Source organism: Phoca vitulina, unplaced genomic scaffold, assembly GCF_004348235.1.
Source record: "Phoca vitulina isolate PV1807 unplaced genomic scaffold, GSC_HSeal_1.0 scaffold32, whole genome shotgun sequence".
Lineage (NCBI taxonomy): Eukaryota > Metazoa > Chordata > Mammalia > Carnivora > Phocidae > Phoca > Phoca vitulina.
The window spans coordinates 1,891,506-1,916,435 of record NW_022589735.1 but is presented as its reverse complement, the minus strand read 5'-3'; the positions used below and the strand labels follow the sequence as shown (position 1 = coordinate 1,916,435).

At 38.6% G+C, this 24,930-nt stretch overlaps 1 protein-coding gene across 5 annotated transcripts in view; it reads left to right on the top strand.

Moving 5' to 3' along the window:
• CTNNA1 (catenin alpha 1) overlaps nt 1–24,930 on the top strand; it is a 306,207-nt gene that overhangs the window by 160,591 nt on the left and 120,686 nt on the right. For all 5 annotated transcript variants that reach the window (XM_032425304.1, XM_032425305.1, XM_032425303.1 and 2 more), the window contains one exon: nt 24,265–24,431. In XM_032425304.1, the coding sequence (XP_032281195.1) occupies nt 24,265–24,431 (167 nt within the window). The remainder of the gene's footprint in view (nt 1–24,264; nt 24,432–24,930) is intronic.

The window sequence follows — 24,930 nt, the reverse complement described above, 5'->3', positions numbered from 1 at the left end:
CGATTTCCCCTCCTTCCTTTTTCCCTTCCTTCTAATGTCCTCCATGCTATTTCTTTTGTTCCACAAATAAGTGAAACCATATGATAATTGACTTTCTCTGCTTGACTTTCACTTAGCATAATCTCCTCCAGTCCCATCCATGTTGATGTAAAAGTTGGGTATTCATCCTTTTTGATGGCTGAGTAATATTCCATTGTATATATGGACCACATCATCTTTATCCATTCATCTGTTGAGGGGCATCTCGGCTAGTTCCACAGTTTGGCTATTGCGGACATTGCTGCTATGAACATTGGGGTGCATATGGCCCTTCTTTTCACTACATCTTTGTCTTTGGGGTAAATACCCAGTAGTGCAATTGCTGGGTCATAGGGTAGCTCTATTTTTAATTTTTTGAGGCACCTCCACACTGTTTTCCACAGTGGCTGTGCCAACTTGCATTCCCATCCACAGTGTAAGAGGGTTCCCCTTTCTCCACAACCTCTCCAACATTTGTTGTTTCTTGCCTTGTCAATTTTTGCCATTCTAACTGGTGTAAGGTGGTATCTCAATGTGGTTTTGATTTGAATTTCCCTGATGGCTAATGATGATGAACATTTTTTCATGTGTCTGTTAGCCATTTGTATGGCATCTTTGGAGACGTGTCTGTTCATATCTTCTGCCCATTTTTGGACTTGATTATTTGTTTTTTTTGGGTGTTGAGTTTGAGAAGTTCTTTATAGATCTTGGATACCAGCCCTTTATCTGTAGTGTCATTTGCAAATATCTTCTCCCATTCTGTGGGTTGCTTCTTTGTTTTGTTGACTGTTTCCTTTGCTGTGCAGAAGCTTTTTATCTTGATGAAGTCCCAAAAGTTCATTTTTGCTTTTGTTTCACTAGCCTTTGGAGATGTATCTTGAAAGAAGTTGCTGTGGCCGATGTCAGAGAGGTTACTGCCTATGTTCTCCTCTAGGATTTTGATGGATAAAACACAGACTATGATTTACCTAAAGCTTCACGGAGGATTGTAATAAAGTAGAGTTAGAATTCTTTGCATTTGAGTTTGTTGCTTATCCACTGGGACACTTCATTGTTAAAGGATGTTATACGATTTCTTTGTTCTGAATCAATGTGAAGTACTTCTGTATAGTACACGTTTGCAAAAAAAATTTTTTTGGTAAAGGGCCAAGTAGTAAATATTTTAACTTTACTGGTTATAAGGTCTCTGTTGACACTATTCAGTTGACACTATTCAGTTCTACAGTTGTGCTGGGAAAGCAACTATAGGTAATATATAAACAAATGGGCATGGCTTTGTTCCACTAGAACTTACTTATAAAACAGATAAGGGGCCAGATTTGACCCATAGGCTCTGGTTAGCTGACTTCAGATTAGGGTTTTCACAGAGTTAAAGATAGGAGTTTATGTTTTCAGTAAACAATTTATGTATTTATTTATAACACTTTGAGCCGAAAGTTAAGATTTTTATATTTTTGAGTTTGTACAAGTGCTGTGCTTTCTGTGCAGTCATCATTAATAAACAGAGACTTAAATGTATACAGGTTTTCAGCATAACTTTATTTTCTTTTTGTGTTTGCCCCTGATTACATGAATAATAAACACAAATATTTGTGAGTACATTAAAACCTTACCAAACTAACACCGTCACTAGGTAAAACATTAATATGATTATACAGGGCCACCTTACCTCAAGGCCAATGCAGTGGACATGTGAGTCTCCTGTGGTAGATGGGAGCCAATTACCAATTGCATGCCATCCAAATTCTTGTGATCTAGGAGTTTCATTTTACTGCCCATCACCTCTAACTAGTTGTTGAGTAACTAACTACCTTATGTGGGCTGAGGCATATGTATGCCTCTTTTTTGTGTGTGCTCTTTTTTGGGGGACCCTTTCCCCCCCCACAGTCCCCTACCCTGATTTGGTCATTCTTACCTTACACTTTTTCTTCCTAGCTCTTATCACAGAGGTAATTAGATAGTTGGTTGTCTTCCCCTCTCCAGGCTCCAGTAGGACAGGTGTCTGTGCTGGTCTGGTGACCATTCTCTCCAGCTCCTGTCATGGTGCCTGATCCGTGATAGGCACTTAATTGTTTAAAGAGGATAATTGACTATGTTCTCCAAGAAGTGTGTGAGAAAAGGCTCTTGTCTCAAAAATTACAATGAATTTTCCTTCCCAGTGCCAAATGTAAATACAGGGGTAGGGTTGGAAAATCTTACCTTTAAAAAAAATTGAGATATGATTCATAATAACATAAAATTCACCCCTTTAAAGCATATATATCAGTGGTTTTAGTATATTCACAGAGTGGTGCAGCTGTCACCATTATCTCATTCCAGAATGTTTTCATCTCCGCAAAAGGAAATCTTGTATTAGCAGTCACTCCTCATATATATATATATATACACACACACACACACACTCTATATATATATATAACAATACCTAAAAAAGAGTATCAGTGTATTTTATGAATCCTTGAATAGTGCTCTGACGAGAAAAAGAGGGCTCTTAGCTGGGAAGGAGACATCCAAGGGACAGAGATGGAAAGGTGTAAATGAAACTTGTTTGAAAAAGAGCAGACATTAAAAAAAGAGGACCAGTGATATTAGGTTGGAAGTAGAGTGATGAGGAATAGTTTCTACTAGAACAGAGTTTTAAAAAATCCTTTAGTTATATTTCACAGTTGGATCTCAAAGACCAAGATCAGAGACTTGCTGTTGTATCATGGACATTTCTGGGTGGTTGAAGGAGAAGGCCTAAAGAAGCTGAGGTACACCTTTGTGTAGTCCTGCACTGCTTCTAATGATAATGTGCTCAGCAAAAGGGCCAAATAGATGATGATTGGTGCACTGGACATTAGTGTATTTCCTGGGAAAAATCTTGTGTCAGAGAAACCACAGTGGGGAAAGGGCTGGGTGACTGTGTGGTCTCTGATGAAGAGAGACTGTCTGCTAGCAGAGAGGAGACTTTTATTCCTGTTTGTCCCAGAGCTTATAATCCAGACACTTGGACATGAAAAGTAAATTAATAGCACGAATGGGAGAGTAAGCATGGGATCGGAAAAGCTTCCTGAAGGTGCACTGGATCATGAAAGGTGAAAGGAGGGAGGGGAAAAAGTCATCTAGTTAGGAGAGTCATCTAGTTAGAAAAATAGACTGCATGATGTGCATGGGGGAATAGTTAGGGCCTAGCTTGGAGAGGGGTGCTGGGAGGAAAGGTTAGAAGGAAAGAGGTTGGAGCTAGATTTTAGAGGATCGTTTGGAATGTCAGGTGAAGGAGGGAGAGTTCTCAGGGAGATGATAGGGGTTGGAACAGATCTCGAGGTTCAGGTTCCCCTGTACTTGAATGTATCTCACTGATACAGGCTTTGCTAACCTCTGGAAGCAGCTTTTCCCAGCACTGCTTTATGCTTCTTTTTAAAGCTCTTTTTCTTCTTAAATTAAACTGAAATATGTCTCGTTAACTTTCTTCCTGTTTTAAGAAGTTCTGCCATCTGGGTGACACGAAGTAAGGAGTGGTGTTTTGGGGAGATGAGTCTCTCAGCTGTGTGCAGGAAGAGTTAAATGGGTTGGGAAAGAGCCTGGAGCAGGACCAATAGTCAGGAAACCTTCATAGTGGTGAGGGGTAAGATGGAGCTGTTGAGGAAGGGACTGCTGTAATGGGAAAGGGAGAATGGGCCAATTGTTACGCAGGTTAACTTCCAGCTTGGCCTGAGCAGATGGCTGATCTTATTTATGGATAAAAATGAGGGGCCTAGTGTGTGAAAAATTGTAATAATTTATTTTCCTGTAAGTTGAATCATTTAGGGTATGTGTTAAGGCAGTGTGTGCTCCTAAAATCTCCAGGGAAATTACCTAGTATCAGCATATTCTCCTCAGCTTAAAGCCATTAAGATTCTGTTGTACCAGTTTTCAGTCAAGTCAGAAAAATTCTGTTACACTATTTGCTTTAGTGTTTGTTTACACTAATAAAAAGTCACTTAACAGGTGAATTTTATTTTTCTTAACTTTTAATTTTGAATCACAGGGATTTTCAAAAGATAGCACAGAGTGGTTCAGTATATCTGTTACTGAGTTTCCCCTAGTGGTTATATCTTTTTTTTTTTTAGATTATTTATTTATTTTTTTGACAGAAAGAGAGAGCAAAGAGGGAGGGGAATGGCAGAGGGAGAGGGAGAAGCAAGCTCCCTGCCCAACAGTGAGCCCCATGCAGGGAGCCCAGTGCGATGCAGGGAGCTCGATGTGAGGCTCGATCCCAGGCCCCTGGGATCATGACCTGAGCCGAAGGCAGGCTCAACCGACTGAGCCACCCAGGTACCACCCAGTGGTTTTATCTTACGGAACTATGGTACAGTATCAACACCAGGAAATTGACATTGGCACAATATCTATGTATAACTCTGGTTTTATCACTTGTGTACATTTGTTTAGTCCCAACACCCTTTGCAACTCCTCTGTCTCCATGTCTAATTCTATCATTTCAAGAAAATTGTATAAATGGAATCAGACAGTATATGACCTTTTGAGATTGGCTTTTTTTTAGTCAGCATGATGCTCTTGAGAGCTGTTCAAGTTGGTATATCAATAGTTGGTAACTTTTTGTTGTTAGGTAGTATTCTGTGATACTCCATGGTGTGGATATAGCTTGTCTTTTCATCCTATTAACAGGTGTTTTGCATAGTAAAAGTCTTTAATTTGAGTAAGTCCCATTTATTGACCCCCTTCATGAATTGGGCTTTTGGTGTCTAAGAATTCTTCACCAGGGTTTAGCTCATGAGGATTTTCTCCTGTTTTCTTAAAAAAGTTTTTTAGTTTTATGTTTTACATTTAAATCTGTGACTCATTTTGGGTTAATTTTTGTATAACATGTAAAGTTTAGGATGAGTTCATTCTCCCCCACCCCCCTACCCTAGGGACAGCTAGTTGCCCGAGTACCATTTGTTGGAAAGACTATTTCCTCCATTGAATTGCTTTTGCACCCTTACTAAAAATTGGTCAGCTGTGCTTGTGTGGGATTATTTCTGGGTTCTTTATATTGTTCCATTGATCACTGTGTCTTTCCTTTGCCAGTACCCACATGGTCTTTATTACTATAGCTGTAGGAGTCTCAGAATTAGATAGAATGATTCCTCCCACTTAATATTTTTCTGAATTGTTATACTATCTCTTTTGTTTTTCCATATAAATTTTAGATAAGCTTATCTGTTTCTACAAAAAATCTGCAATTTTGATAGAATTACATTAAACTTGTAATTTGGGGAGAATTTATATTTTTAATATATTCAATCATTAATCCATTACAAAAATGTTTCCTTCTATTTAGATCTTTTTTTGATTTCTTTCATCAGTGTTTACATATAAGTCCTCTACTTGTTATTTTAGATTTACACTATTTCATTTTTTGAATAATTATAAATAGTATTTTATATTTATGTAGCTTTGTGTTTTCTTTCAAGTACTTGGCTAAATGCATATGCATTTTACCCTAGTTTTAATTCTAGCTTTGATAGCATTTTATTGTCTTGTAAAAAATTTTACACTAATTATAGGCATTTTTTAATTCAGTATAACTTTGGAATTTATAATGTTTAAAACTACTTTTTATTGCATAATTTCCCTGTTGGGCTTAAAAGTTGTTTTTATGTTTTTGATATAAATAATGCTCAAAGAGTGTGAACATGTACAGTGTCACCCTCCCTGCCCCCTTTTAAAAATTATATCATTAAGATACATCTGCAGGAGTAGAAATACAGGGGCACAGATCTTTTTTACAAATTAAAGTATAATTATATACAACGAAGTACACAAATCAGTATACAGTTTGATGAAGTTTTATATATGTGTATACCCATGTAACTACCATTTCGTCTGGGACATATACAGGTTGTAGGGCTTTTAAAATGTGTTCCTAAATTGTTCTCCAATAGGGTTATATCTTAGTTTGCTTATGTTCATATAACCTCACTAATTACAAGCGACAGAAATACATCTAGTTCAGGGCGCCTGGGTGGCTCAGTTGGTTGAGCGACTGCCTTCGGCTCAGGTCATGATCCTGGAGTCCTGGGATCGAGTCCCACATCAGGCTCCCTGCTCAGCAGGGAGTCTGCTTCTCCCTCTGACCCTCCTCCCTCTCATGCTCTCTGTCTCTCATTCTCTCTCTCGCAAATAAGTAAAACCTTAAAAAAAAAAAAAGAAATACATCTAGGTCAGAGCTGTTAAAGCAAAAAGGGAGTTTATGGGCCTTCGTAATTGGGAATTCCAGGAGTAGATTTTGAGTTCAGGGATAGTTAGCTCTGAGTGACTCAAAGGATGTAAGGCTTTCTTCATCACTTGACTCCATTTATTTCATTTTACCTCCCCTCCCCTACTTCCCACCGCCTGCCGGCCTCCCTCCCTCCCTTCCTTCCTTCTCTCCTTATTTGAGTGTAGTTGACAGACAATGTTACATTAGTTTCAGATATACAACATAGTGATAGGACAAGTTTATACATTATGCTGTGTTCATCACAGGTATAGCTACCATCTGTCACCATGCATTGCTGTTAAAAAATTATTGACCGTATTCCTTATGCTGTGCCTTTTATTCCTGTGACTTTCAATTTCACAACTGGTAGCCTTTATTTCCCACTCCTCTTCACTTAATTTGCCTGTCCACCCCCCCTCCCCCCCCCCCCCCCCCGGCATCCTTCATTTTGTTCTCTATAGGTCTGATTCTGTTTTTTTTAATTCTTCTTTTTTTTTTTTTTTTTTTTTTTTTTTTAGATTCCACATATGAGTGAAATCATAAGATATTTGTCTTTCTCAGTCTGACTTATTTCACTTAGCTTATACCCTCTAGGTCCATCCATGTTGTTGCAAATGGCACAATCTCATCCCTTTTTAATGGCTACATAATATTCCATTGAGCTTACCTCTGTTTTCATATGTACATATTGGACAAGATGTAGTTTGAGGTGGTGATCCTAGTTTTGTTACCCTAGCAGAAAAAGAGCTTTTCTTCCTCTGCCTCTATATTTTAGTCATAGAGGGGACTGGTTAGCTTTGCTTGGGTCATCCTCAGCACTGAATCAGTTTCTAGCCAGCCTGGATCACATGTTCACCCTAGGACATGAGGAATGGGGGAGAGTTCTCCAAAGGAATAAGGGTATAATAAAGTGGTATTGAGTAGAAGCAAATTTTTTTGACAAGTAATGGGATAGTCTGTTAACATTGTCTGCTGTCTTTATAGATGTAAAATGCTACTTCCTTTAAAAAAATGAGCTCTATTTGGTGGGAATTGATGTTGACCATTCTTCATAGTGCTTGTGAGAGACCCTAGGGCGGTGGTAGGTATCTGTAAACCTTCATCCTCCTTTGTTGATTGGTTGAATCCCTGTTATTTTTCCTATCGATTGGAATTTTACCACATTCTCAACGATTGAGTTATGTCTTACTGGACTTGGAGGGGCGCAGGGGGAGAGGGAGAGAGAGTCCCAGAGCTGACCATGGACCCTGTGACAACCCTGAGATCCTGAGATCACGACCTGAGCAGAAACCGAGTCAGGTGCTTAACCAACTACGCCACCTAGGCCGCCCTTGAGAAAACATTTAATAGTGAAACCAGATAGCCCTTCTTCTCAAATGGCTGGAAGTTCGTGAAAATAGGGTAAATTCTTTTACTGAATATTCTTGTCCAGTAAATAGAAAGCAAATACTTTGGGGCACCTGGGTGGCTCAGTTGTTAAGCGTCTGCCTTTGGCTCAGGTCATGATCCCAGGGTCCTGGGATCGAGGCCTGCATCTGGCTACCTGCTCAGCAGGAAGCCTGCTTCTCCCTCTCCCACTCCCCCTGCTTGTGTTCCCTCTCTCCTGTCTCTCTCTCTCTGTCAAATAAGTAAAGTCTTAAAAAAAAAAAAAAAAAGAAAGCAAATACTTTAACGTTTGGCTTGTAGTTTCCCCTTTTTCATGTTTATTTATGTTTAGGCAGTATTTGTCATAAGATTTCTTTGGAGGCTTTTCTTTTCAAGTTCTGGCTTTTGGATTGGTATTCTGTTTCAGGTAAGCTTTGATTATAGTGCAAGTGCCTTGTCTTTGAGTGGAAGTAAGACTTTAATTGAGAGTAGTCAGTGTTGTTCAATACTAAGTCTCAATCGTTACAAGAACCACCTTGTCAGTTTTAGAGCAAAAAAGCAGTATTTATTGGTCTACTAAAACAATAGAGTTAAAACTATTGAGTTTGTTAGCACCTGAATGATCTTAGTAGCTATAGTTTATTTGTGAGTATACTCTTTAATGGTCTTGTTGCAGATATCTTCTCAGCTTTTTTAAATGTTGAAAGCACAGAATTACCCAGTCAGATAAAACTGATGGTCTCTTAGGACATTGTCATAAAGAAGGGATAGGCAATGAGGGTTTTTAATTGATAATAATTAAGAGACATTCTCTTACTTTATTTTTATTTTATTTTAATTTTTTAAGAGACATTCTTTTATCTCGGTAATTGTGTAGTAAAATTGAGGACATAGGTGCCATTTTCCTTGGTACAGCTTGAATCATTTGTATATAGGGAGAAAAATAAATATACACATGTATGGAGAGGTATTTGTGCACCTGTATATGTAAGTGTATGTGTATATATATGTGTGTGTATATGTATTTTATATATATGTGTGTATATACCTACATATACATATGTGGCAAGGCAATTTTAAGGAAAATAATGATGTATTTTATCCTTGACAAAAGGATATTGAGCACAAGCTGTCAGGTTCTCGAGGCATAATTTTCTCCCTGGCAACTGCCTAGAGTCAGATTGAAGGAGGTGAAAATTGGTCTCCTGTCCAGTGCAGATGTTGACAGCCTCAGACTGATGTACCCACATCTAATATAGGCAGCCTGGAAGATAGATGTTAAAAGGCAGATGTGATCAGGACAAAGCAACTGTCAAGAGACTTTTTTTGAGTAGGGTTTGAGAGGTAGACAGGAGACAGTGGAATCTGGTTTAGGTAGTTCATGATGTGAAGACTTGAAAGATAGCTTTGTGTGGGTATGTGAGAGATTGCATTTTAATTTGGTCTTGTTAGTGTAATTTTTAATCAGGTTGGAATCAGGTGCTTGATCTTATATATGGGCTCTTCGATTTTTCACAGGAGAAAATTGACAAACAAGTATTCCTACCCTGGAATGTTGATTATGGGTTTCAAAAAGTGTTAATAATGATGCTCTGGAAGAGCAATAGCAGAGAAATATTTAACATTTTGAAAAAGATTAAAGTTAAGTTAATTAGATTTTCAGATTAGTGTGATCATTTTCTTCATTAAAGTTACCAAGAAATCATCTGATTTTTCTCATATTCTTGTTTTGAGTTCTGGCTTCTTACTGTTATCCTGACTTTTCCCCTTGCCATCTTGCTATATTTTGCATCCTGTGTTCTCCTCTTATTGTTGTGGATGTCTCTTTTCATGTGATCCCCTGATGGCTGGGACTGTTTTTGGAAGTGCTCCCATTCCAATTCTTTCCCTTCCCATGTTCCTGAGGTCTGTGATTAATTTAAAACTTGTTCATTATTGACCCCCATTCCTCCACTCCCACCATTTAATTCATTTTCTCTTGCTCTTCATTTAACTTGAGCAGGAAAAGTGAAATATAAATTCCAAAAAAAAATCATTAACTGGTTGTCATCTGGGTGTTTTATGTCTTAAAGTTGTCTTTCTGACTTAAACTGTAAGTCTGTAGGGTGGAGGCTATATTTTCTTTGACTTGGGATGTGTCAAGCATGCTATCTGCTTCTGGATCACTACCCTTATGTGAGCATATGCTGCTTTTGCAGAGATTTGGTTTCTGGTATAGCCAGCTTGAAAGTGAGGAAAGGAGAAAGAAGTTATTAAATTCTAATGTTTCCTTTCATTTTGAAATTGTTCCTCCTTTTTTTAAAATTCTGTCTTGTTAAATGTTTAATGGATAACGCTAACCAACACAATAATACTTTCAAGTTACACTGGGTGATAGTATTGCCTTAACATATTTGTACGGTGTAGCTGAGGAAGTTATCTTAGGTATTAAAATTTTGACTTTGGCATGACTTCAACCATGATGTTGCAGTAACGTGGTTTCTACTAGTTAATTTCTTAAGAAAGTGATTCCAAGTTGAAATGCATGTTATGCATTTATTTGAATGTGTAATCAGGAAGTAAGTGCCTCTCTTTGAAGTGTTTCTGAATAGCAGCAGGGCACACTTGAATTAGTAAGGAAAATGAGAACATGAATATGTGTGGTACTCTATTTTAACTTTTTTAAAAAATCCATTTTGTCGCCTGGAAAAAGTAGAAATTTCAAAGCTCCTTTCTGTTATCCCCAGGGGATGAGAAAGGGCGAGTAGGTTGAGAGTTTTTCTAGGCACTCTCTGAGCTGATTCCGAGGGGCTTATAGTAGTTATATAACATGATATTAAATGTTTATTTCCTGGATTGATATTCAAAAGATGAACAGTTTTGTGGATTAAAAATGGCCCCCCAGGAAAGTTCTATTAAAGCATCTGTTAGGAATTCTTTGAATCATTGTCAGTTTTTCTCTAATTGTGGAAGCATTATCTAGAGGTCTCTGATTTTTGCCAAATATCCCCCAGTGATGAATGGAAAGGTGAAAGAGGATTAAGTTAAGTGTTCATCCCCATGTCACAGGGTATGGTGATACATACCAGTGATATATACATACAGGTTATGTCTGATACGTACTGCCATTTCGTTCCTTCCCCTAAGGAGTATGTATTGAAATCCGTCATTCTTTGCAACGGTATTGCCAGTTCATCTTCATTCACAAGTAAGGAGAATATTACTGGGTCATGGAAAATGAATTAAAAAATTTGGGGGCTGGGGGGAGTGGGGCAGGTTGAGAAATGGGTGTTAATTCTTGATTATCTTGAAGCTAGCAAATAATTCTATGAAGCCTTGGTTCTGTCAGTTTATTATTTTATAAAAATAAAATTGGTGGAATAATAAAGAAATAAGAACAGTTACATCACTTTTTGGTGAGATCCATTAATCAGATATATTTAAGAGAATTTGGTATAAAGTAAGCCTATCAATGGACCTAGAGTATTGAAAAAGTAACTTTTAAGAATTAGGAATCCCACGGTAGGGGACTTTTAGCTATTCAAATTCAGGGTTGGGTGTTTTTTACTTTCCTCTGTAAAGATGCCAAACTATCAAGTGGAGGGTGATTTATAACAGACTTACTTGTGATGTTGGTTGCTTGCCTTCCCCCCCCCCCCCATCTCCTCTGGTTACTCCTTGGGTAGAATTAAAAACTTTTTTTTAAAAAAGCTAATTTTCTTCAGTGACTGTTTTTGATGGTAAGAGCAAAAAGAAGAAAATAAAAATCAGCTATAATTTTGCTATCCAGAGATGAAACCAATGGTTAAAATTTTGGTTGTAGACCCTTAAACTTTGTTTTCTATGAATAGATTTACGTGGGTAGAAATATGTTATGTTTGATAGAGTCATTTACTTTTTTTTAAGTACTCTGATACAACATAATATTTAATGACTGCGTTATCCTCTATAGAGTAATATGATTTAAGGGGGTTATTTTGAATCAGAAACCTAAAGACTTTAATGTTTTTGTGGCCGAAGTTTTATTCTCTTTTCAAAAGTTTGAAAGGGATATGGTAAATAGGACAGTTTTTTATTTTGAAGACTGATGGCTGCCATTGTTGACAAGTATAGTATGAGATAGTTGATTGAAAAGAAAAAAAATCGAGGTTTTTTTTTTTTTTTTAAGATTTTATTTATTTATTCATAAGAGACAGAGAGAGAGAGAGAGAGAGAGAGAGAGAGGCAGAGGGAGAAGCAGGCTCCCCGCTGAGCAGGGAGCCCGATGCGGGACTCGATCCCAGGAGTCTGGGATCATGACCTGAGCCGAAGGCAGACGCTTAACCATCTGAGCCACCCAGGCGCCCAAAAAATCGAGGTATTTAAAATCATTTTGAGGTAGAGATCAAAATGAGTTGAGCCAAGGCCATTTGGGAAATCAGTGGAAGAGGGGGAATTAGAATTCCACATATGGCCTTGAAATTGATCCTGAAATGAATAAGGAATTTGAACATGTTTGAGATGGTGAATGGTTTTCAGCTCTTCTGGAAGCTTCTGTCGTTTTGACACAGGCTGTGTTTGTGGTCCTCTAAAGCATATTGAGGTGAATGTCTTAAAATCTTTCTCTGTATTTGGTGGTTGATAACAGTGTGCTCTCATAAAATATTCTATTTAAGAAATACCTACTTAAGGTTTGTATAATAGTTGAATTCCTGCAGCAACTAAACAAAAATAATAATGAGATTGGGGCTACAGATGGCCCCTTATTTTATCACTTGGCTTACCCATATTTTAGATAAGCTTCTTAAGACAGCTGATTTCACAAAGCTTTTATATTTTCTAGTGTATGCTAATTTTACTTTTTTCTTTTTACAGTGGCACTTAGTAGCTGTGGGTTTTTTATACCTTAGAAAAAGAAATGTTGTATATAGACTTTGAGTGCTTTAGGTTATTCCTTTCTTGGAAACCTTAAGTTTTATGTATCACGGGCACCCTTGTGGCTCAGTCGTGAGGCGTCTGCCTTCGGCTCAGGTCATGATCCCAGGGTCCTGGGATCGAGCCCCACATTGGGTTCCCTGCTCAGCGGGAAGCCTGCTTCTCCCTTTCCCACTCCCCCTGCTTGTGTTCCCTCTCTCACTGTGTCTCTCTCTCTGTCAAATAAATAAATACAATCTTTAAAAAAAAGTTTTATGTATCACAGACATAAATTAAAGATAGTTTGCATTTTTTGATCATTTAAAAACTTTTTTTCTTTAAAACTACATATGTTCAGGGACATCTGGCTGGCTCAGTTGGAAGAGCATGCAACTCTTGATACTTGGGGTCATGAGTTCAAGTCCCACATTGGGTGTAGAGATTACTAAAAGAATAAACTTTTTAAAAAAAGTATGTATGTTCATTATAGAAAGTTTAAAACACACACACACACAAACACACAAACAGCAGAAGATAATCTACAAACCTGCTGTACCACTTTGTGATGTACCACCTCTGTTAGTATTTTTGTGTATGTTGATGTAATCTTGTCCCATCCCATTCTCATGTTATAAGCACATTGTGATTTCCATTTTCTTTTTTAAAATTATTTTCGTAAAGTTTGTTTGTTTGTTTGTTTATTTTTAAAGTAATCTCTACACCCAACATGGGGCTCAGACTCACAACCCTGGGATCTAGAGTCACATGCTCTTCTGACTGAGCTAGCGAGGTGCCCCTGTGATTTCAGTTTTCATTGTGCAATACAGATTGTTATATATCAGCTATTTAATTTTTTTTTTTTAAGATTTTATTTATTTGAGAGAGAGAAAGTAAGATGGAGAGCAAACTCAGAGAGAGCGGTCAGAGGAGAAGCAGACTCCCTGCTGGGCAGGAAGCCCGATGTGGGACTCTCAATCCTGGGACTCCGGGATCGTGACCTGAGCTGAAGGCAGTCGCTTAACCGACTGAGCCATCCAGGTGCCCCTATATCAGCTATTTAAAGTAGAAATATAAAAATTTTTTCCATTAATAAAGGGACTGAAGTCAGCAGTTTATGTAATTTATAGGAGGTAAGCCATGCTTCTCTGCTGGGCTGGCAAAGTTCTTGTCTTTTTCTAGACAAGTAGAAAAGGTTCTGGCTGAGGAGCATATTAGACTTACCCTTAGTGTTATTTTAGGGAAGATACAACTTTGCTCCTTATCTTTTGGGTCTCTTGGAGGACTTTTGAAGGCTCTGGGATGTTTATATACCTGGATTTCTGAGGACCTGAGACCCTTTGCTATGGCATTGTGGTTGGGAGCTGTTCTTGTAGTATGGCATGAGTTTTCTGGGATGTGAAGTTGTAAATGGGATAGGTGGAGGAGATAACCAGTTCCTAAAAACTGGAAGGAACCTCAGATTGGCTTACTTTCTTTTTTTTTTTTAAACAGATGGAAAAACTAAGGCGCAATAAGGGGAACAAAATCACACTTTGTAGCCATTACCACAAAAGGACCAGTTTTTTCTACCATCTGCACTATGGAGCTTGAAGTGAGGGAGTGCCCCCCACGTATATTGCTTCATATTATAAATCAAAAGTTAATTTTCTTTTATCCTGTAGGAAACTTGCTAGCATGACTTTATTTCTAAAAATGTAAGAAACAGTTGGTGTGTGAGCAGTGATCATGTTCCGGATAGGTTAAATAATTGGAGAAAGTAGATGGGAAAGTGGAAGGGACACAGAAGTATTTGTTGAGCTCTGCATTCATTACCTCTGTTTTCAAAACAACCCAGTGCGCTGAGATGCGGTATTCTCCATTTTACAGAAGACTAAACAGGTAGACATAAAGCAACCCAAATTCACACAGGTGCCAAGTAGCAAAGTTGGGATTCAAGCCCAGTTCCAGCGCCTTGTTTGATCTATACCATATGGTATTCTGGGAGAATAGAGTGTATTCATTAACATCACTTTGTAACCTTCTGTATTTTAAAGGAGAGCAACATAAGAGAGTATCTCATTTCCTACTCTCTAAAGAAGAAAAACCAATCCTTCTTTCTTTCTATTTTTTGTCTTTCTCTCTCCTACACCCTGCTACCCCACACTGTTTACAAGCATATTCTTTCCCTGTAATTTTATAAAAAGTTGGATTGCATTCAAGGGAGTTCGCTTAAGTTATTTGATGCTTCCGAAAGGCCTTGATCTTGTCCTGTTCTAATGTAGAATTGTGGGGCTTTTGGTTTATTTCCTTTACAATTGCCCTTTGTCCTTGTTTTGAACTCCTGAGTAACTTAACTTCTATCCCCAGCTTAGTTGGGGGAAAACACCAGGGAATGGGCATGTTGACAGTTCTGATTTCATGGCAGATAGAACAGTACTAGGGGTTCTCTTAAATTTCATCTCGTTCATATCGTAGTAAATACCTCCTGCAGTGTGGAGTTGACTGGAGACAATTGGGACAAGGCCAGAGGACCCAGTTATATTTTCAGCCTTTACTGCTGACCGTGTGACTTTGGACAGATTGCCTGTCTGCTGCAGTTTTCTCAGTTTGCCTTGTGTGCGGAAAGAGGGCTTTTGTTAACTCTTAAAAAGTGTGCTCTGTTGGAGCGCCTGGGTGGCTCAGTGGGTTAAGTGTCTGCCTACAACTCAGGTCATAATCCCAGGGTCCTGGGATCGAGTCCCGTGTCGGGCTCCCTGCTCATCTGGCAACCTGCTTCTCCCTCTGCCTGCCACTCCTCCTGCTTGTGCTCTTTCTCTCTGTCAAATAAAAAAGCAAAAATCTTAAAAAAAAAAAAAGTATGCTCTGTAAACTAATTAACAGTTATATTTTATTATTCTTAAAGAATTCTTGATTCTTTTTATTTTTTTTAAAACTTACTAAACATTTCACATCAATCTTAGTGTCATGTTCCTTTTAGAGAGATGACCATTCAGCAGAAGCCTGAGGACCTTGTTTTTAGCTAGTGGCTTATTTACATATTTGTTCATAGTTCTGTGAGTAGAGAAAATGTGAAGGTTTTATTCCACCATACAGTATATTTCTGATGTATTTTTTAATTACTAATACTGTTAGCTGTGAAGTTAAAGATTTGTCATTATGGCTTTGAGCTAAAAGAGATTAGGGTAGATGTATATGTACTTAATTTGCTTTCTTCTTTCCACTTATTTGTTGTCGTTTCGCCTGATTTTAGTTTGGAATTATATGCTAGCTGTAGAAGGCTTGAGGCTATTGAAGAGGAACTTGTGTGGGAGTGAGAATTTAGAAGGAGGAGGTTTTGGTGAAAGAGATTAGAGTTGGTGAAAACTTGGGATTAATACAGTGAGGATAAGTGATTAAAATTATATTTAAAATTATCTACAAGATCTGTCCATTTGAATGTAACCTAATTATTAAAGAATTTTGATTCATTTTAGACAGACTATAATTTTAAGAATCTACTTTAAGTTCATCCTGTTTGGCCTAATCTGGGCCTTTTCTTCCGCCTACAGTTTTATTTACCCCAGGTTAACTCTCTTTTTCATTTCCAGTAGCAGCTGATTCTGAGTTTATTCCACTCTCCCGCCAACCCTCACTTCCTTTTCCACCCTGCTCAATTTTTAGGATAGCCTAACTTACTGCTTCTGAGCAAATGAGATTATCCAACAGTGCTGAGCTTCGTACTGCCTGGAAGCCGAACTCTTGCTACCTCTGCTTTCACTTATCATCTGAGGGTCCAAGAACCTCTTTTCCCCCCTTTCATGGCTATGTGTGTGTTCTGTCTGTGATCCAGAATCTTCATTCTTCACTTATGTATCTTTCATGCCTTTTTGCCTTCCTTTCCTCCTTCATTTATCTATAATTCCAGTAGCAATAATAGATAGTATGGGAGTGCAGGCACTGTTACAAGCACTTTACTAAACATTTGTCTTTGTCTCTGCAGCAACCCTAGGAAGTAGATACAGACAATCCTCACTTTTGCAAGGTTCCAGTATGTGCAAATTTCACTTACACAGTTGAGTTAAATAACACCAGTCATCTGGAATGCCTTGGTGGCTCATTCAGTTGGCATCCGACTCTTGATTTTGGCTCAGGTCATGATCTATGAGGGGGTCGTGAGATCGAGCCTCACGTGGGGCTCTGCGCTCAGCGTGGAGTCTACTTGGGATTCTCTCTCCCTCTCCTTCTGCCCTTCCCCCTGCTTGTACTCTCTCTCTCTAAATAAATAAAATCTTCTTTTTTTTTTTAAAGATTTTATTTATTTATTTGAGAGAGAGAATGAGAGAGAGAGAGCATGAGGGGGGGAGGGTCAGAGGGAGAAGCAGACTCCCTGCCGAGCAGGGAGCCGGATGCGGGACTCGATCCTGGGACTCCAGGATCGTGACCTGAGCCGAAGGCAGTCGCTTAACCAACTGAGCCACCCAGGCGCCCATAAATAAAATCTTAAAAAAAAAAAAAAAAAAACCAGTCCCCACCAACATGGTTCCAATTTTAGTTACCATGGTAACTAAACTGTGAGTGAATACATTAACTGTGAGTGAATGCATGGAATATGGACTTGGTTACTAGCTCTTAAGGGTACAAACCACTACATAAAAATGCGCATTATGATCACTGAGCAGTCATATCCCTTCTTTCAAGTTCTCTTAGTAATTGGTCACCGTGCAACTATTTAGTTCGTTCTGTCTGTGGTTGTGTTGCCTCCTTATCTCCCAGTGATAAACCCAACATGAACCCTTTTACAAAAAGGGATCATTGAAAGAACAAATTTGCTAACAAAATGGAAGTGCACCAAAGAAACAGAAAGTGATAAACCTGGAATTTAAATTTGAATAGAATGTAAATTAAGTTAAAGAAGAAATAGCTGACTAGATATGTTGACACCACTGCTGTTTAAAGAGACTCTAGGGGTGCCTGAGTGGTGTAGTCCATTAAGTAGGCCATTCTTGGTTTCAGCTCAGGCCCTGATCTCAGGGTCGTGAGATTGAGCCCTGTGTGGGGCTCAGCACAGAGTCTGCTTGAGATTCTTTCCCTCTGGTCTCCTCCCCCACCCCCCACTTGCACACTCCCACACTCACACGTGCCCTCTCTCTTCCATATAAATAAATAGAAAAATCTAACAGAAAAAAAAAAAGAGCGCCTGGGTGGCTCAGTCAGTTAAGCGGCTGCCTTTGGCTCAGGTCATGATCTCAGGGTCCTGGGATTGAGCCCTGCGTAGGACTCCCTGCTCAGTGGTGAGTCTGCTTCTCCCTCTCTCAAATAAATAAAAAAAATCTTGAAAAAAAAAAAAAAAAAGAAAAGAAAATTACTTTTGAGTAGCTCTCTTACAAAGAAAAAACACTAATTTTCATCGTTCATAATGTTTTAAGTTACAATGTATTAAATAAATATTAATTGTACTATTTTTTTTTTCATTTCCCTGGACATTTATGATTAGTAGTAAAGGAGCTTTTAACATTTTGTCAAAAAATGTTTAAGGTCACAGGATAATCATGATTTTCCCATTGATTTAAGATTATTTTGCAGCGTTACAGCTTGCATGGTTAGTTTTATGGACTCTACTACTGTGCAAAGTGAGGATCACCTGTATTATCTCTGTTTTATAGTTGTGGAAAGTGAGACCTGTTTAGTGGTGAAGCTACAGTTTCTGTCTGTGTGACTTCTAATTTTACGATCCTATTCTTTCCCATTATACTGCTACCCATCTACACACACACACACACACGGAAAAAATTTCTTTAATAGGACCTTGAGTGGGCGCCTGGGTGACTCACTTGGTTAAGCGACTGCCTTTGGCTCAGGTCATGATCCTGGAGTCCCGGGATCGAGTCCCACATCGGGCTCCCTGCTCGGCAGGGAGTCTGCTTCTCCTCTGACCCTCCTCCCTCTCATGTGCTCTGTCTCTCATTCTCTCTCTTGCAAATAAATAAAATCTTAAAAAAAAAAAAAAACGACCTTGACTTCTCTTCCTGGTTGCAGACCAGATTTTTTTTTTTTTTTAAGATTTTATTTATTTGACAGAGAGAGACAGCGAGAGAGGGAACACAAGCAGGGGGAGTGGGAGAGGGAGAAGCAGGCTCTCCGCCGAGGACGGAGCCTGATGTGGGGCTCGATCCCAGCACCCTGGGATCATGACCCGAGCTGAAGGCAGACGCCTAACGACCGAGCCACCCAGGTGCCCCGATTTTTTTTTTTTTTAAAGATTTTATTTATTTATTTGACAGAGAGAGAGACAGTGAGACAGGGAACACAAGCAGGGGGAGTGGGAGAGGGAGAAGCAAGCTTCCCGCCCAGCAGGGAGCCCGATGCGGGGCTGGATCCCAGGACCCTGGGATCGTGACCTGAGCCGAAGGCAGACGCTTCACGACTGAGCCACCCAGGCGCCCCTGCAGGCCAGATTCTTGAAAGAGCAGTCTTGTTCTGTTACCCTTGAAATCTGCGTTTTGCACCTCCTACAAAGTTGCTCCTCCTCATTCCCTCCTTGACAGATGTACTGGCTTCCTTGGCTTTCCAGGATCATTTTAGTGTATATCTGTCCTAGGTCCTTTGAGTTGGTGTTCCCTCTGCTTGGAATGATTTCTTAAGATAGCCACATTGTTCCTTTGCTTCCTTTTTTAAGACTCTCCTCAAGTGGTGCCTTTTCAGTGTGGCCTGCCTTGATGCCCCTATTGTAAATTATGTATTATATCCCCACTCTCCTTGTCCTTTTTTCCCTCTCACAAGTACTTTTGGTTCACCAACTATATAATTGACTTGATTATGTTTATCATCTTCCCCTCCCATTAGAATGTAAGCTCTCTGGAGGCAAGGCTTTTTGTCTGGTTAATTAATTTATTATTTTTTAAAAGATTTTATTTTATTTATTTTAGAGAGAGAAAGATAGTGTGTGTGCACAGGGGAGAGGAGCCGAGGGAGAGGGACAAGCAGACTCCACTTTGAGCACAGAGCTCAGTGTGGGGCTTGATGGAGGGAGGACTCAGTCTCAGAACCCTGTGATCATGACCTGAGCCCAAATCAAGAGTCAGACACTCAACTCACTGAGCCATCCAGGAGCCCCTGGTTAGTTAATTTCTATCCTAAGTGGTTAGAAAGGTGCCTGGCTCCTAGAAGGTGTTCAGTAAACATTTGTTACAAGAAGGCATTAATTAATGCTCTTAAAGGTGGTTGTTGAACAAATGGATGCTCTTGAAACATGATGAAGACCCATTTCTCTGTCTTCTCATCTAGTTTTACTTAATAATAATAATTCTGCCAACCCTGTATTGTTTCCTAGTGCAAGGTAACAAATGAGACATTTTAGATAGCTTATCTTAGTTGTCCCTCACAGCAAAGTATTGTCTATACTTTGGAGAAGAGAAAACAGGCAGTGCAGTCCAGTCACATAGCTGATCAGTGAGAAAGCCAAAACATAGGCTTATCTCCAACTTCAAGGCCTGTGCTCTCTTTCAGGTCACTGCATTTGATATTCTTTATCTCTTTATTTATTGAGCCATAATTCACATTCCGTAATATTCACTCTTTTAAAGTGTGCAGTTCAGTGGTTTTAGTATATTTACAAGGTTGTGCAGCCATTACCACTGTATAATTCCAGAACATTTTCATTACTTCAGAAAGAAACCCCATACCTATTAGCAGTTAGTCCTCACTCTTTCTTTCTGCCCCACCTGCTGGCAACCACTAATCTGGCTTTTGTCTCTGGATTTACTTATTGTAGACATTACACATTAAATGGAATAATACAATATGTGGCCTTTGTGGCTGGCTTCTTTCACATAGTGTATACTTAGAAGATTCATTCATGTAGCACGTATCAGTACTTCATTCCTTTTTATGGTTAAATATCTCATTGTACGGATGTATCACATATTCTTTCTTTTTTTAAAGATTTTATTTATTTGAGAGAGAGAGAAAATGAGTGGGCCCTGGAGGGAGAGGGAGAAGCAGGCTCCCCACCGAGCAGGGAGCCCGACGTGGGGCTGGATCCCAGGACCCTGAGATCATGACTCAAGCTGAAGGCAGATGCTTAACGACTGAGCCACCCAGGCACCCCAGTCTTTTCACTTTCTTGATAGTGTCCTTTGAAGCGCAAAAATTTCAAATTTTGATGATGCCACCCAGGCGCATCATCAAATCTTTTATCTTTTTTCTTCTATTATTTGTCCTTTTGGTGTCATAGCTTAGAAACCATTGCCCAATCAGAGGTCATAAAGAGTTATGTTAATGTTTTCTTCTAAGTGTCAATAATTGTAGTTCTTAGATTTAGGTTTAGATCTGTTCTGAAAGTGTATGATGTGAAGTAGAGGTCCAAGTTCATTCTTTTGCATGTGAATATCCATTGTCCCAGTACTCTTTGTTTGAAAGACAATTTTTTCCCCATTGAATGGTCTTGGCAGCTTTGTTGAAAATTAATTGACTATATTTCTAGATTCTTGATTCTTTTCTGTTGATCTGTATGTATGCATTTGATTTGTTTCTCTTGTCCAATAGTCTTCGTCCCCTACTTCTAATTCCACAGTCTTGGGCCACTTTTTTTTTTTTTTTTAATCTTCATACAGTGCTCTTGCCCTTTTCTCCATTTTACTACAACCCTAGCTTGAAACCTTTAAGTCACCTTTGATGCTTTCTTTTTCCTCACTCTTTATAATCAAAGGTTGTTATATCATTTGACCCCTGTCTTTATAATCTATTACTATTCTTTCCTGGGCTCTCACTGTGGCTTTCTGACTCATCTGTGTGGTCAGGTTTTATTTTATTTTATTTTAATTTAATTTAATTTTTTAAATTATTTTAACTTTTTGTTTTTATTTTTAATTTAAATTTAATTTTTATTTTTTAAAAATTTTATTGATTTATCCGAGAGAGAGAGAGAGAGATCATGAGCAGGGGAGAGGAGTAGAGGGAGAAGCAGACTCCCCACTGAGCAAGGAGCCCAATGTTGGACTTGATCCCAGGACCTTGGGATCATGACCTGAGCTGAAGCAGATGCTTAACCAACTGAGCCACCCAGGCGCCTGGTCAGGTTTATTTTATGTGCTTTTGTTGGGTTAATCCTATGTATGTATGACTTTGACTTCCTTCTTTGGCTCAGGAATTTTTTGTACTCTGTCCATGGCTTTTCCATCCCCATCTTCTGCTCTTTCTATACTCGTCCTTCAGTTCCCAGTTAGACTGGAGGACTCCGCCTCCAAATATGCCTTCTTATTGTGTATCTCAACTTGATTAGTGGTTCTAACAGCATAAACATTGGCATTACAAATCCTGGCTCTCCCATTTACTATCAGGTAACTATGATTAAGTTAGTTAACCTTTCTAAGCTTTAGTTGTCTCATTTGTAAAGAAGGGCCAATACCACCTGCTTTCTAGGTGATTTATAGGATTAAATAAAATATGTAGAGTGCTGTAGAGTGGACATTTAATAAATGTTGGATATTATTATGTTGCTGTTCCTTCTGCTTGAGATGCTAACTCCCTTAATTCTAATGCCAAAAATTCTTCCTGTCCTTTTAGAGTAGGGTCCCTTTCAGAGTACCATGTTTCCCATAAAATTGTTGCTGGCATTTCACTTCTGATTCAGACTGGTTGTTAGTGCTTTCTCCTTTGAAACTCTGTGTACTTTTGTGTCTTTCATATAGCCTGTGTGTTAAAATGCCACATAATTTCTGTGTGATCACATTCTTCTTTTTCTGGATTATAAACCACTTGAAAGCAGAGATAGTCTTGTTAAGCTTTGTATCCCTAGCAGTGGATTGGTTTTAGTGTGTAGTAAGCTCTCAATACATAGGTGAAATTCTTTTTGTTGTATAAGACCAATATCTCTTATTTAATATTAATATTGTTGAAGGTACGTATCTTTTTCTACAAGGCTTTTGAGACAACTTCTTCATGAGTAAATAGCTTTCCCACCATCTTCCCATAGCATTTAATTCTGATCGCATTGTAATAGTCCCTGATTTGTGAGCTTTTGAGTCCAGGCTCTTTGTCTTAATCCGCCTTTAATTATTTGCTTGTCTGTCTTCCCCCCCTCCTTAGACTTCCATGAGGACATGGGCTGTACCTAAATCAGACTTTGATATATAGTGGGTGCTCAAATATTTGTTGAATAAATAGATGAATGAATGAGCTCATTTAAGTATCATGATAACATATTTTTAATGTTATGTATCCGTATAATCATTGCCATATATCTTTATCTTTCTATGTCTGTACCTTAGGTCTAGGAAAATTTTTTAACTGTGAAATTCTTCATTGTGAGTTATATCTGACCTTACATAGGCAGAGCTTGTCTTTACTCTTAATACTGTATGGTGCTTCTGAGCCCAACTACTATATGAATCTGAGACTGAATTTAACTTTTTTCCCCCTAAGCTCATATGCTGTAGCTAAATTTGATAGGAGAAATTTGGTAGGACTCTTCAGAAGTCACTAGGCTTCTTGAGAGTGTACTTTTTATATTAGGGAAGAGCTTGAGTGAATGGCCTTTTAGGCTTTAATCTGGAATGGACATACTCAGCCAAGGGAGGGGAGTAATTGCTTTTCCAGGAATCCAAAGATAGTCACCATATAGGTACTGTCCATATAACTGGTAGAACAAACATAGTCCTGGCCCTCCATTTGCTTAAGCTATAAGAGAAGAGGGGGAGTAGTCACTTGAAATGATAATTAATAGAAATGAATGACAAAAAGTGTAAGTTATTTTACAAGTTTCTAAGAAACGTTATAAAGAAATTCTTAGTATTTTTGAATTTAGGATTGTATAATATAACCTCAGATATTCCTAATAACTATACTAAATATATGTTTTTAGTGTAATTTTTAAAATTATGGATATAATACCTGTTAAAGAAAATGTTTTTATTAGTACAGAATAATGTAGAGTCAGATTATAACCTAGTATAACTGTTACTTGCCTTTGCATTCCTGTCATTTTTCTCTTTTTTTAAAACACATTACATATATTTATCATTTTGTTTATGCTATGGTTTCATCATAAACGTTAACATTTTTTCATATATATGTTAATATTTGCATAATAGTCAATTGTAGGATATAACATAATTTACTTAACCAGATGCTTATTGTTGAACATTTGAGCTGTTGTCATTGTTTTACTGTGAGGGAAGTGATTGACTCAAGTTTGTCTTCATATGCCAGTAAGTCTCTCTTGAGGTGGTTAATGAAGTGTGGAGGTTCTTCATGATGGTTGCTGTATTTCTGTATCATTCTGTGGATGTGAGGGTAGATCACATTAGATCCATTTTTTCCCCCACTGAAATCCACCCCCCCTCAATACATGTAATGCTCCTTTTGGGAAAGGAGTGTCTTTTTTAAGATTTTATTTACTTGAGAGAGCATATGTGGGGAGGAGCAGAGGGAGAGGGAGCAGGAGAAGCAGACTCCCCACTGAGCGGGGAGCCCCAAGTGGCACCTGATCCCAAGACCCTGAGATCATGACCTGAGCCGAAGGCAGAGGCTCAACCCACTGAGCCACCCAGGCACCCCCTGGAAAGAAGTGTTTTTAAGGCTCTTTATATATATATAGCACCAAATCACTTTCCAGATACTGTGTTTTCACCAGCAATATAGGAGGGTGCTTTTCTTAGTGACCGCTGTAAAACAAACAAAAGAAAACAGAAAATAAAAATGAGAGCCCTTAAATTCAATTCTGTGCATGAGCTATACAAGGTTTGCATTATTATTACTATTTTTTTAAACACAGACCAGTTATTTGGTTCATTCCTGATGAGTGGTTTTTTCATGCTGTAAAACAGGTGATTTGATGAAGACTGCTGCAGGAGAGTTTGCAGATGATCCCTGCTCCTCTGTGAAGCGTGGCAACATGGTTCGGGCAGCTCGAGCTTTGCTCTCTGCTGTTACCCGGCTGCTTATTTTGGCTGACATGGCAGATGTCTACAAATTACTTGTTCAGCTGAAAGTTGTAAGTACAGGCCTGTGTCTGTAATTTGTTCTTTCCATCACAGTGAGGCTGCTGCTGGCCACAGTTAATTCAGCATTCCTTAGAGTTTGTTTTGGTTTTGAACTTGGTTACCTAAGTGGACCAGGAATGTTTTCTTTAGTTTCCATTTTCTGCTCTTCGCTAAGTGTACCTCAGACTGGCTGTACTATGAGCCTGTGTAGTCTTGATTTTAATAAAGGTACTGTTTTGACTCCTTCCCTCTGCAGGAATGATGAAGCATTTCCTTATACCAGAGTTCCAGAGTTGAGAAACCAAGATGTGTTAAATTCTATCGTTTTAGATAGCAGTCAGGATAATGCACCTATGTAGTAGGTGCTCAAATATTTGAGGGCCACGTAAACTGAAGAAAAAGTTTAGATTGCTATCTGAGTAGCTGTTAAAAGGAATAAAGTAGTATAGCTCTTTTTTACGAACAGATTTGCTTTGTTTAGAATTTTTCTTATTTAGGGGTATGTTTTAT